General features: G+C 49.0%; 1 protein-coding gene across 1 annotated transcript; it reads right to left on the minus strand.

Moving 5' to 3' along the window:
* Position 1: 1 nt before the first annotated feature.
* Positions 2-784, minus strand: LOC143925372 (cyclin-O protein B-like). The gene has a single exon (XM_077449943.1). The coding sequence runs from the start codon at positions 782-784 to the stop codon at positions 2-4; it is 783 nt and encodes a 260-aa protein (XP_077306069.1).
* Between the last annotated feature and the right edge of the window lie 13,696 nt (positions 785-14,480).

Genomic DNA, 14,480 nt, shown 5'->3' on the forward strand with positions numbered 1-14,480 from the left:
TTCAAATTCTATGAGGCTGCTGAAGTAGTCTTGGTTGTCTGATGAGAGTAATCGTGTACTCCAGCACCTCCTGCACCCTTTCATTTGGGTATCCTTGTACACCAGTGATGGTGACAGTCTTGTCTGGGAAGAGCACCCATTCATCAGCTTTGACACAGCAGATGGCCTGCAGTGATGGAGGGATAGAGCAGTAATAGTACTCTGTCAGGCAGAGTTTAACGACTGCTTTTGCACATCCCATCAGCATATGGTTCTCCTTCACTGTCTGTGCAGTGAACTCTGCACTGGCCATCCGCTTCATGATGAGATCCAAGAAAAAGTTGGTGATTGGAGCAATTAGCCAGTACCGGAGTTCCCTCATGATCATTGACTCCATAGTCCACATAGTGGTGTTGGTGTAATACGTGCGAAAATTCTGAATCAACTGGTGCACTTCTTTGGTATATGTTTCTGATATTTTCAAGGCAAGTACCATTGAGGTGATGGCCATGATGTTGTAGGTGGACCGCTTCACCGTGAGGTTAAGTAGGAGCCTGTCCCTGTAGTTTATGGCCAGGCACAGGGACTCCAAGCTCAGGGAGTGCTTTGAGTGTGATTTGATCAGTCTGAGTAGCATCTTCCTTCGGTCTTCTTCATCCAGTTCTGTATGACTAAGACAGTTGTCAGGTAGGAAGTAGTGTTCAATGCTACTATTGTAGGCATAGCTTTCATTTCCATATTCCATAAGGTACTGCAGGTCTCTTCTCAGACTATGGAGGTTATATGGTTCCACACATGGGTTCATTGAGCAGATAGGTGACCCTTGTCCGAGCACGTTACCCGGCCGGTCAGGAAAGGGGGGGACGAGCGAGCGCCCCCCCCCCCCCTCCTGAGCCGTACCAGGTTGTGTGCCCTCAACATGGGGGGTGCCTTGGGGAAGGGGGAGCCGCGTGGCCCCCCCACCCCAAAGCACCTTGTCCCCATGTTGATGAGGACAAGGGCCTCTTCCTGACAACCCTGGCCATTGGTTGTCGGGGTCTGCGGGCGGGGGGCTTATCGGAATCCGGGAGCCCCTTTTAATAAGGGGCCCCCGGATACCGCCCCCCCACCCTATGTGAATGAGTATGGGGTACAATGTACCCCTACCCATTCACCTGTAAAATAAAGTTAAAAAAAAACACAACACACAAGATAAAATAGTTTATTGCACAGCTCCGGGGGTCTTCCGTCTTCGGGGGTCTTCTTGCCGCACTCCTCCGCTATCTTATTCTAGCTCTTTTACTAGCGGAGGAGCCCGGCTTTCTTCCTCGATGCCCACCTCTTCTTCCGACTTCAGGGGTCTTGTCCCCCACTTCAGTTCTTCTGCCGGGCTTCTTATAGCTCTTTTACAGGCGGTACGGCTCAGGAGGGGAGGGGCGCTTGCTCGTCACCCCCTTTCCTGGTCGGCCGGGTAGCGTGCTCAGATAAGGGTCTGATGTGGACCTGGGGGGGACCCCCACGCCAATTTTTTTCAGCGTTGGGGTTCCCCTTTAAGTCCATACCAGGTGGCGGGGTCAGCGACGTCTCCTTCGCGGGCCCCGCCTACCTGGAGACGCGCTCGAAATGAGCGGACTTTCCTCCGCGTGTGTGGGCGAGTCTGTTCATTTCAAAAGTAGGGCGGATAGTACGGCGGACTTAGTACGCCATATTAGTCCGCTGAAAAAGTGCCGTGTGTGGGCAAGTAGCCCGTTCGGAAAGTCGGACAGACAGTCTGGCGGGAAGTCAGCCAGACTAAGTCCGTCTGATAGTCGGCTACGTGTGTACGCGGCATTAGAAGCCGGAGGACTTTTTATTAGAAACATTTAAACCCATTTAAACATTGAACCTGTTGCCCAGATCATGTACTGAGAAATATTTACATCATTTGAACAAGCAGTAAAATTCCAATAAAAATAAGTCCACCTTTATCTCTGTATCTATAGACATTGTGGATTGCATTGTAATTCATTTTCTGAACAGAAGCAGAAAATCTCAGCTGTTTTTCTATGGAGGTCAGAATCTTGGCAGCCTGCCAGTCTTCCCATGTAAACAACCTGCAGATATTTCTACCATATTAGGCGCTTGCTGACCAGGTAGGGTTGCCACCTTTTCTTCAAGCCAAACCCGAACACTTTAGCGGCACAATTTTTTTGTGTGGAGTATACACTATAGGATTATAAAAGACTTAGGACACCTTTGAGTGCCTCAAGGAGAGTAGAAATGCAGCGAGCTAGGTGCGCCATGGTGAACAGTGAGTGTTTGCCAAATTACATTGGGAGGGGCTGAAAGGGACATTGTTAAATAAAACGCATTCTTGTACCCATAAATTATGATTAAATTAATAAATAAAATGTAATTTTTAAAAATATGAATTAGCCTAACTTAAAAGCGGACGGTGTCAGCAGGGCAGTGGACGGTGTCAGCAGGGCAGTGGACGGTGTCAGCAGGGCAGTGGACGGTGTCAGCAGGGCAGTGGACGGTGTCAGCAGGGCAGTGGACGGTGTCAGCAGGGCAGTGGACGGTGTCAGCAGGGCAGTGGACGGTGTCAGCAGGGCAGTGGACGGTGTCAGCAGGGCAGTGGACGGTGTCAGCAGAGCAGTGGATGGTGTTAAAGCAGTGGACACTGTTAGTAGAGCAGTGGCCGGTGTCAGTAGAGCAGTGGCCGGTGTCAGTAGAGCAGTGGCCGGTGTCAGTAGAGCAGTGGCCGGTGTCAGTAGAGCAGTGGCCGGTGTCAGTAGAGCAGTGGCCGGTGTCAGTAGAGCAGTGGCCGGTGTCAGTAGAGCAGTGGCCGGTGTCAGTAGAGCAGTGGCCGGTGTCAGTAGAGCAGTGGCCGGTGTCAGTAGAGCAGTGGCCGGTGTCAGTAGAGCAGTGGCCGGTGTCAGTAGAGCAGTGGCCGGTGTCAGTAGAGCAGTGGCCGGTGTCAGTAGAGCAGTGGCCGGTGTCAGTAGAGCAGTGGCCGGTGTCAGTAGAGCAGTGGCCGGTGTCAGTAGAGCAGAGGACGGTGTCAGTAGAGCAGAGGACGGTGTCAGTAGAGCAGAGGACGGTGTCAGTAGAGCAGAGGACGGTGTCAGTAGGGCAGAGGACGATGTCAGTAGAGCAGTGGCCGGTGTCAGTAGGGCAGTGGACGATGTCAGTAGAGCAGTGGATGGTGTTAAAGCAGTGGACACTGTTAGTAGAGCAGTGTGACGGTGTCAGTAGAGCAGTGAACAGTGTCAGTAGAGCAGTGAACAGTGTCAGTAGAGCAGTGAACAGTGTCAGTAGAGCAGTGAACAGTGTCAGTAGAGCAGTGGACGGTGTCAGTAGAGCAGTGGACGGTGTCAGTAGAGCAGTGGACGGTGTCAGTAGAGCAGTGGACGGTGTCAGTAGAGCAGTGGACGGTGTCAGTAGGGCAATGGCCGGTGTCAGTAGGGCAATGGCCGGTGTCAGTAGGGCAATGGCCGGTGTCAGTAGGGCAGTGGCCGGTGTCAGTAGGGCAGTGGCCGGTGTCAGTAGGGCAGTGGCCGGTGTCAGTAGGGCAGTGGCCGGTGTCAGTAGGGCAGTGGCCGGTGTTACTAGAGCAGAGGACGTTGTCAGTAGGGTAGAGGACGGTGTCAGTAGGGCAGTGGACGGTGTCAGTAGGGCAGTGGACGGTGTCAGTAGAGCAGTGGACAATGTCAGTAGAGCAGTGGACAATGTCAGTAGAGCAGTGGACGGTGTTAGTAGGGCAGTTGACGGTGTTAGTAGAGCAGTGGACAATGTCAGTAGAGCAGTGGACGGTGTTAGTAGGGCAATGGACGGTGTCAGTAGAGCAGTGGCCGGTGTCAGTAGGCCAGTGGCCGGTGTTAGTAGGGCAGTGGCCGGTGTTAGTAGGGCAGTGGCCGGTGTTAGTAGGGCAGTGGCCGGTGTTAGTAGGGCAGTGGCCGGTGTTAGTAGGGCAGTGGCCGGTGTTAGTAGGGCAGTGGCCGGTGTTAGTAGGGCAGTGGCCGGTGTTAGTAGGGCAGTGGCTGGTGTTAGTAGGGCAGTGGCTGGTGTTAGTAGGGCAGTGGCCGGTGTTAGTAGGGCAGTGGCCGGTGTTAGTAGGGCAGTGGCCGGTGTCAGTAGGGTAGAGGACGGTGTCAGTAGGGCAGTGGACGGTGTCAGTAGGGCAGTGGACGGTGTCAGTAGGGCAGTGGACGGTGTCAGTAGGGCAGTGGACGGTGTCAGTAGGGCAGTGGATGGTGTTAGTAGAGCAGTGGATGGTGTTAGTAGAGCAGTGGCCGGTGTTACTAGAGCAGAGGACGGTGTTACTAGAGCAGAGGACGGTGTTACTAGAGCAGAGGACGGTGTTACTAGAGCAGAGGACGGTGTCAGTAGAGCAGTGGACGGTGTCAGTAGAGCAGTGGACGGTGTCAGTAGAGCAGTGGACGGTGTCAGTAGAGCAGTGGACAGTGTCAGTAGAGCAGTGGACAGTGTCAGTAGAGCAGTGGACAGTGTCAGTAGAGCAGTGGACAGTGTCAGTAGAGCAGTGGACAGTGTCAGTAGAGCAGTGGACAGTGTCAGTAGAGCAGTGGACAGTGTCAGTAGAGCAGTGGACAGTGTCAGTAGAGCAGTGGCTGGTGTTACTAGAGCAGAGGACGGTGTCAGTAGGGCAGAGGACGATGTCAGTAGGGCAGTGGACGATGTCAGTAGAGCAGTGGATGATGTTAGTAGAGCAGTGGCCGCTGTCAGTAGAGCAGTGGACGGTGTTAGTAGGGCAGTGGACGGTGTTAGTAGGGCAGTGGACGGTGTTAGTAGGGCAGTGGACGGTGTTAGTAGGGCAGTGGACGGTGTTAGTAGGGCAGTGGACGGTGTTAGTAGGGCAGTGGACGGTGTTAGTAGGGCAGTGGACGGTGTTAGTAGGGCAGTGGACGGTGTTAGTAGGGCAGTGGACGGTGTTAGTAGGGCAGTGGACGGTGTTAGTAGGGCAGTGGACGGTGTTAGTAGGGCAGTGGACGGTGTCAGTAGGGCAGTGGACGGTGTCAGTAGGGCAGTGGACGGTGTCAGTAGGGCAGTGGACGGTGTTAGTAGAGCAGTGGACGGTGTCAGTAGGGCAGTGGACAGTGTCAGTAGGGCAGTGGACAGTGTCAGTAGGGCAGTGGACAGTGTCAGTAGGGCAGTGGACAGTGTCAGTAGGGCAGTGGACGGTGTCAGTATTTTATTTTTTTACAAATTTATTTATTTTTACCTTTTTTTAACAGTCTTGTTGGGGGGGCTTTGGTGAAATATCAGGAGACTAAACAGACCCCTGATAGCTCACTTTTGAAACAGAGAAAGGGACTGAAGGTAGATTCTCCAGTTCCTTTCTCTGAACCATAATAAATATAGTCAATTTGAACAAATTGACTTTTTCTGATTCCCTCAATCTCTGTGATTGGTCCCCTGCAGCTTCAGTGAAAGTTGTGACAGGCTGTTGTCACACTCCTTCATCTTCATTGTACCATACAGGGTTAATGTTCCTGTATGGTGTGCAGTGATGCTGAGGCTTTGGGAGGAGGAGGAGAGCAGTGCAGCAGGAACATGGAAACATAGAAGTAAAAGTGGTCATTTCCCCCTTTCCTGGAGATGGGCTGTATAGTACTCTGTATGTCTCTTGCTGATTATGCTCATGACAATGTCAGGAATATACTGGGACTTTTCCAGGTTCTACACACAAGTATTCCACATTATCAAAAATAATCATTTGAAATAAGATATAGTGTGTGTGTGTGTGTGGAATACATCCACGTGGAGCCTGAAAAGTCCCAATATATTCCTGACATGGCCAAGATCTTTACTTTCTCGTTCAGTAAAGCTGCACTGCAAGATGCAGAACAGGATTACAGCACAGGATCACACAGTTTGGAGGGCAAAACAGGTTGGGACTCACGGGAGGAGAATATGCAGTCCTCTGTTCTCTTCAGTCTACCCCAGGGTGAGCCTGATGTCTGCTAGGCAGGAGGAAGCAGTGATCGGGCTGCAGTCTGTGTACGGTCGCTTGCTCCGCCCACCTGTAGAGGACCTCTATTAAAGGCCCTATCCAGCCTGAGAGGAGCCTGTGCCCAGGAGAAAGGGTGTGTTGCTGCCATAAAAAGGAAGCTGGCAGTAGATTTGGGCATGTCATCCTCCCTGCTTTTCGATTCTTCAGCTGCCACCCCTTGTCTGCGACCGCCCACCGGCTCCCTCCTGCATGCAATCATTGGCAGGCAGTGTGGGCTCACTGAAGTGCTTTGGATCCCCCCTGCACTCAGCATTAGTGCGGGGTGGACTGACACTATGTCATTAGTGAGATGGCGGGGGAGGGGAGATACATCATCAACAGAGCAGTGTCATCACTCTCAGGCAGTCCAGTCTGAATGATGTGTACGGGTCTGGAGCAGATGAAAACCCATACACATCATTAAAAAACCGGACTGTCCGGGTGAAACCCGTACAGGTGGCAACCCTACTCAGCACAGAGCTCTGAAGGAATGGCACCAATGTTCAGTTTCTTCAAAGTACATGCGCTGGTGATGTCACTGGCTGCTGCTCACTGGAATATCTCCTAAACAATGCACATTTATTAAATATTCCTATTACCTACATGTAAACTTTATTATAAACTTACCTATAGGTAAAAATGTCATAAAAGACTTTACTATCACTTTAATTCAGAGTGGATAATCCATCTCCATCTAGTGGTCAAGTTTTATAATGACACATCAATCTATACAATTCGTATTCGTCTAGAAAGGCAGCACCCTTTACAAAATCCATGATTACCTCCTAATCAATATCATCAACTAAAAATCGAACATAAAAAGAGACGGCAGGTGAAACGTGTTCCCCTCCCATGCAGGAAATGTGCACAGAACACCCCTTTCCTGTGTGAACAGACCCTCAATGTCACCCCAAACCCGGGTAGCAGTCTTGTGACAAAATATGCTTGGCTCTCCGCTGAAAAAAAATGTACAGGAGCTACTTTGGCGCTGGCTGCCCTATGCTGTCACACAACAAATGCACCAAAACAAAGCAATGTGTCGGCCAGGTGTGAAGGCGGCCTGATTGTTAATGGCAATTAAATATATGGCACATTGAACAATCTTTTCAGTCTTTTAATTGTATAGATCATTATTTTTCAAACTTTTATCAGTCAAGGCACCCTTTAAAAAATACGGACAGTCTGGGGGCTCCCCATTTCAAAAGGTAAAAACTATTCTAATAGTTTTGCATAACACAGCAGCATCCACACATGTAGGACCCCCAACATTAGGGGAGATTTATTCTTCCAAAGCAAATCATCTTTTATAAACTGGTATTGACTAGGATTCCAAGGTTTCTCTTTTCCCTCAAATCTTCTCAATCACTCAGCTAAAGTGCCCTCAAGAAGGTTGTAATGGTGCACAATGGAAACCTGTGGCTAAAAGGCAGCTTTATCCACATGCTGGCTTGTATGCAATTTTGGGGCAATTTTCAGGCATTTTGCCAAGGCACCTCTGAAGAAACCTCACGGTGCCCCAGGGTGCCTGGACATCCTGGCTGATAAAAGCTGCTATAGATAATATGGTTATATATATATATATATATAACATTGTTTTAAGTCCCTCTTATGCTGGGTTGTCTCTGCCCAGACAATCCAGTGTTGTCTTGCTGCGATCCGCTACTCAGTTGTCACATCCTGGGTCCCATGCTGCCATCCTGGTCATTGAGAGTTGGCTGCCTCTTCTGGGTTCAGGCACAAGCCCCGCCCCCACCCCTCCAGATGACGCACACCAGCACGCCACGTCTGCCTATCAGATGCTGCGGATCCCTTCTCCTGTAGCCTCCTAGGATACATGATGTGGTATCCCAGGAGAGTGGTATGAAAAAAGTTAACTGAAGAATAGCATTTTACTATACAGAGGGGGGTGGGGGCTGTGAGTGCATGTAGGGGGGGTCATTTTAGGATTGTAGGCTCCACTTTAAAGTGTATCCCCAGCCAACTTTCACAAGGTGGCCTTCCTTATTGCCATCATGTCTGCGAGGTGAGTGCTAGCAATATTGTCTTGTATAAAACTTGTATGGACAAGGTTGTCTTGAGGCCTGGAGCCTCCTTTCATCGTAAAGTGGATGTAAACCTGATTCATGAACTTTTTTCATGTGCTCTGATTAAACCAAGAGTCCTTTGGTGAAATCGATTGGTCAGAAGTGACGATCTAGTGATCCTCTCTCCCATTCGCTAACATACTTTTGACCAATAGATTCCAAGCCTGCCCACCACGACAAGGTAGACTCTTCTAGGGCAGGACCTACACTAAACTACACTAAGCTACCCTACTGGATGCTAGTCATCGTTTTTCTAATGTTGGATGTATGTTTGTAGTAGGCCTCGTCCTATAATCTGTGTGTGTTATCTGCTCTCTCCTAATCAGTCATTTTCTTTGCTTCAACCTCTCCAAATCTTACAGTGTATGGCTATCTAAATGTGCTTCTAAAGCCATAAGTTTTATCACCAGGGGCTGCTCTGTGCAAAACCATTACATAGAGCAGGTAAGTATAGGCACGTTTTGTTTTTTTGTTTTTTTAATAAAAATGTGCTTCTAAAGCCATAAGTTTTATCACCTTAATGCATTCTATGTACTAAGGAGAAGAACCTTCTCTGCTGAAGCTGCCCACCCAACCCCCCTTTTCCTTACCTGAGCCCATCCGATCCAGCTTCCACCGCTGTCTCTCTCCTCATTGGACAGACTGATAGCAGTGGGAGCGATTGGCTACAGCTGCTGTCAATCAAATCCGATGACATGGGGGTGCGCGGTGGCCCGAGTCCCGCTTTCTGTGTCAATAGATGCAGCAGCGAGTCTCGGGAGTGAGCACGCACAGGTGCCCCCAGGGAGCGGCTTTCTGTGGGGGCACCCAATGAAGAGGAGGGTCCTGGAGTGCCAGTGGGAGGTACCCAGAGGGGCTGCTCTGTGCAAAACCATTACAAGCAGGTAAGTATAGGCATGTTTTGTATTTTTTTTTAATAAAAATTCCCAGTCTAAAAAGAAAATATCTGTTATTACTATACTTATACATTCATACAATTTTTCTTTTTTTTTTTTCTCAAAACATCAATTACAATAAAACTGCTAGAAGTATGCTGTATAGAGGAAAGATGTTAAATATTTATACATTTACATGTATACATTTTATATAAATTTTTTTCAAACCCTTAACTATTAGGCCCCCTTCACACGGGACGAATCGGATGGATGGGCTCCGCTTGCTCAGTGGGGGATCGCTCCGTTGATCCTCTCTGAGCCGGCAGATGACAGGTCTGTCTCCACTCCCTGTGCAGGGATGGACCTATCAGAGCCCCGCTGTTCTCTATGGGCAAATCGGATGAAAATGGACTGCATGACCGTTCTCATCCGATCCCATCTGATCCGCTGGACGTATCGCAAACGTATCGCCATCGGTCTGTTTTGAGCAGATCTTGTCGGATCGGATGGCAGGTGGGTGTCAGCGGACACATCTTCACTGACATCCGCCTGCCCATATGAGTCAATGAGTGGCCGGCTCAGATCTGACTGAAAATGGATCCGAGAGGGTCAGTCGTGTAAAAGGGGCCTTACAGTTGTCACCAAACTGCAGCCCGGGGGCCAAATGTGGCCCTTTGCTTGCTTTTATCCTGCCCTTGAAGCATTATTCCTCCCACTGACTCCAATGATGGGGCACTATTCCTCCCACTGACTCCAATAACGGGGCACTATTCCTCCCAGAGTAAACTGGTCCTTTCTTTAGAAGGTTTGGAGACCCCTGAACTAGTACTACACCACTTCATGTAATGTATATAAAAAGAAAATGTGTCACACAATGGGGATTAGAAGCAGATATGGAGCACCATTGGGATCAACACGAATGGCAAACCTGTAGTTGAGCATTTCTTCAAAGGTGATTGGGTCATCAGTGGGCAGTCTGCGGGGCAGTCGGGAAACATCAGCCCGGCACAGAGGACAGGTCCTGCACTGCTGCGCCCATCGCTGGATGCATTCCAGGTGGAATTGGTGACTGCAGGGCAGAGTCGTAGTGTCTTCTCCATCTTGAAAATCTGAAAAACAAATGGCACATATCAGCTGGTCCTCACCACCCGGCTGGATGGGTGGCGGTGGTGATGGGGGTTGTTGAGGAGCTCTGCCGCGGTCTCTAGGAGAACGGCTCCTATGGTCCTCCTGTCTCCTCCTCCGACGGGCTCTAGACCTCGTCCGATGGGCGATGGGTGACTCTCCGCTGTCCTGACGAGAACGCCTCTGCCGGGATCCGGGACGAGAAGGACGAGGCATCCCGATGGTATAGGGTGCCTTTTATACCTGACAAAGGCTAAAAAATTATGGGCCCAATTTGGACATTTTCACTTAGGGGTGTACTCACTTTTGTTGCCAGCGGTTTAGACATTATAATCCTAATCATAATAATAATCATAATAAAATATTTATAAAAATGTGAGGGGTGTTCAAACTTTTCTTAGATACTGCAAGTCAGGGTTGCTCAACCGTTTGAAGAGTGGGGGCAACATAAAATGATTGTAAAGTCTTGTTTTTTTTTCCTATAAAAATAAACCTGTTATACTTCCCTTCTCTATTGCGGTGGATTTGCACAGAGCAGCCCCAATCCTCCTCTTCGGTGCTCCTGACTCCTCCCTCCTGTCACGTGTCCCCACAGTCAGCAGCTTGCTATGGGGGCACCCGAGCCGAATCGCATCTCCCTGTGCCCATTCAGACATGGAGCCCCGCCCCTATCTCTCCTGATTGGCTGGCTGACTTTGACAGCTGCGGGAGCCAATGGGGCTGCTGTTGTGTCTCAGCCAATCAGTAGAGAGAATCTCAAATGGCCGAGACACTCATGCACATCACTTGACAGAGATAGGGCTCAGATAAGTATTATACACACGACAAGACTTTTTGACAGCAAAGGTCCGATGGAACGAGTCCGTTGGACAATTCGATCGTGTGTGGGCTCCATCGGACCTTTGCTTGCCAAAAGTCCGGCAGAATTTAGGAATAGAACATGTTTTAAATTTTCCCGCCAGAACTCCGCCGGACCAAGAAATCCGTTCGTGTGTATGCTAGTCCGACGGAAAAAAAACGACGTTAGGGCAGCTATTGGCTACTGGCTATGAACTTCCTTATTCTAGTCCGGTCGTACGTCATCACGTTCAAATCCGTCAGACTTTGGTGTGATTGTGTGTGTCCAAGTCTGTTCATTCGGAAAGTCCGTCGGAAAGACTGTCGGACCTAGTCCGTCAAAGTCCGCTCGTGTGTACACGGCATAAGGAGAGGCTGCTGCACACAGGTTTTTTATCTTAATGCATAGAATTTACAACTCCTTTAAGTGATTTGGTAACCGGTCACAGCCCATAATGAACTATGAGGTTTTACCACCCCCTAAACCGCAAATGTAAATGAGCCCTTACTGTCCTGAGCCTGTAAGCCTGCTTTCACACTGATGCGTTGTGGTTTACTTACACGGCAAGTGCAGCGCAATGATGCACCTGCAGCTTTCCTGTGGGCTAGCTGCGTTTTGCCATAGACTTGTAATATATCTTGTGGGTGTGGGGCACTTTCTGAAAGCACAGCAACTTGCAGGATATAATAGAAGTCTATGGCTCAGTGTAGCTAACCTGCAGGAAAGCTGCAGGTTCACTATCAGTGTGAAAACAGCCTAATAACCCATTTTTATAAGTGCTAAATGCCTATTGCAAAAGTGCAATGAATATGATGTTTAATACTCTGACCTTTTCCTCTTTCAGCTTCTGCTGGCATCCCTCTCCAGGCTGCTAGGAATGTCGCAGGAGAAGTGCACTCGGTATCAGTCTGCCTGGTACAGGAGCTGGCGCTACAGAGGAAGCATCGGCTTATGCGGCTCCCTCCCTCCACCTCTGATGCTCTGGGATGACAGGTTGCAAACCCATTGATCACGAGTTGGGCTTGCCAACCCACCCTCCCAGAGCATGGGCATGCACTTTCCTGGTTTGAGGTCGGGCCACATCGAAAGTCTCCGAGGGCCACATGTGGCCGAAAAACATATTGGCCGAAAAACGGCAGATAATGGAGCCGAAAATGGGATGGGGCCTGGGCGGTTGGGGGGGACTTCGCCCCCTGACCTTGGTGCCGCCCATCATGGGGGTGTCCTATAGCGCAGGAGAGCCACTTTGACAGATCATCCGTCCAATCCTGGGACGGGTGATCTGTGTATCAATGTTCCCCGGACAAGGGGGAGGGGCTGTATGTGACGGCACGTGGCCGGGAACACACAGCTATTGAAATGAAAGCTGTGATGTTCCCGGAGCTGTGATCAAACAGGCGGCGGAGGTGGCTCTCCTCTCTTCCCTTCACAGGCTGGCTGCAATGGGGGACATAAATGCTGGCTGCATCTAATGGGCACTGGTGAGGCTGCATTGATCTCTTGAGGAATCTTGAGATAATGGAGGCGAGGGAAACCTGGTGATCATCTACTGCACCCTCTTCTTTGCCTACCCTGACCTTCCCTCGCCTCCATTATCTCAAGATTCCTGAATTTTCAGAATTTCACATATAAAAAAAGAATGCTTGTAGTTGTCGATCCCAGATTCACCTCATACATGTGTTATGTCATTGGCAATGTGGTGGGACTATGTGTGCACAGCTAGTAATTATTTTGTGGCTGCAAATATGACCTGTAGGTTTGCAAAGTTCACCATCCCTGTGATGTGCTGACTTCCTCCTGGGGCTGCTTATTATGAGGGGCTCCCACCATCCCTGTGCTATGCTGACTTCCTCCTGGGGCTGCTTACGGTGCAGGTGTCAGTGCTGTATATCACAGTGCTGGTGTCAGTGCTGTATATCACAGTGCTTGTGCCAGTGCTTTATGTCACGCTGCTGATGTCAGTGCTCTCTATCACGGTGCTGGTGTCAGATCACTCTATCACGGTGCAGGTGTCATTGCTGTATGTCACGCTGCTAATGTCAGTGCTCTCTTGCCACATTTCAGGCTTCAAACATAAAGATATAAAATTTTAATTTTTTGTGAAGAATCACCAACAAGTGGGACACAATTGTGAAGTGGAACGAAATCTATTGGATATTTTTAGCAAATAAAAAACTGAAAAGTGGTGCGTGCAAAATTATTCGGCCCCTTTACTTTCAGTGCAGCAAACTCACTCCAGAAGTTCAGCGAGGATCTCTGAATGATCCAGTGTTGTCCTAAATGACTGATGGTGATAAATAGAATCCACCTGTGTGCAATCAAGTCTCTGTATAAATGCACCTGCTCTGTGATAGTCTCAGGGTTCTGTTGAAAGCGCAGAGAGCATCATGAAGACCAAGGAACACACCAGGCAGGTCCGTAATACTGTTGTGGAGAAGTTTAAAGCCGGATTTGAATATAAAAAGATTTCTCAAGCTTTAAACATCCCAAGGAGCACTGTGCAAGCGATCATTTTGAAATGGAAGGAGTATCAGACCACTGCAAATCTACCAAGACCTGGCCGTCCCTCTAAACTTTCAGCTCAGACAAGGAGAAGACTGATCAGAGATGCAGCCAAGAAGCCCATGATCACTCTGGATGAACTACAGAGAACTACAGCTGAGGTGGGAGAGTCTGTCCATAGGACAACAATCAGTCGTACACTGCACAAATCTGGCCTTAATGGAAGAGTGGCAAGAAGAAAGCCATTTCTCAAAGATATCCATAAAAAGTCTTGTCTAAAGTTTGCCACAAGCCACCTGGGAGACACACCAAACATGTGGAAGAAGGTGCTCTGGTCAGATGAAACCAAAATCAAACTTTTTGTCCACAATGCAAAACGATATGTTTGGCGTAAAAGCAACACAGCTCATCACCCTCAACACACCATCCCCACTGTCAAACATGGTGGTGGCAGCATCATGGTTTGGGCCTGCTTTTCTTCAGCAGGGACAGTGAAGATGGTTAAAACTGAGGGGAAGATGGATGCAGCCAAATACAGGCCCATTCTGGATGAAAACCTGCAAAAGACCTGAAACTGGGACAGAGTTTTATCTTCCAACAAGACAATGATCCCAAACATACAGCAAAATCTACAAAGGAATGGTTCACAAATAAACGTATCCAGGTGTTAGAATGGCCAAGTCAAAGTCCAGACCTGAATCCAATCGAGAATCTGTGGAAAGAGCTGAAAACTGCTGTTCACAAACGCTCTCCATCCAACCTCACTGAGCTCGAGCTGTTTTGCAAGGAAGAATGGGCAAGAATTTCAGTCTCTCGATGTGCAAAACTGATTGAGACATACCCCAAGCGACTTGCAGCTGTAATCGCAGCAAAAGGTGGCTCTACAAAGTATTAATGCAAGGGGGCCGAATAATTTTGCACGCCCCACTTTTAATTTTTTTATTAGTTAAAAAAGTTTCAAAAATCCAATAGATTTCGTTCCACTTCACAATTGTGTCCCACTTGTTGGTGATTCTTCACAAAAAATTTAAATTTTATATCTTTGTTTGAAGCCTGAAATGTGGCAAAAGGTTGAAAAGTTCAAGGGGGCCGAATACTTTCGCAAA

The sequence above is a fragment of the Lithobates pipiens genome, unplaced genomic scaffold (genome assembly GCF_037356315.1).
Source record: "Lithobates pipiens isolate NorthernLeopardFrog02 unplaced genomic scaffold, aLitPip1_a1.2 Scaffold_10, whole genome shotgun sequence".
NCBI classification, from domain to species: Eukaryota; Metazoa; Chordata; class Amphibia; order Anura; family Ranidae; genus Lithobates; species Lithobates pipiens.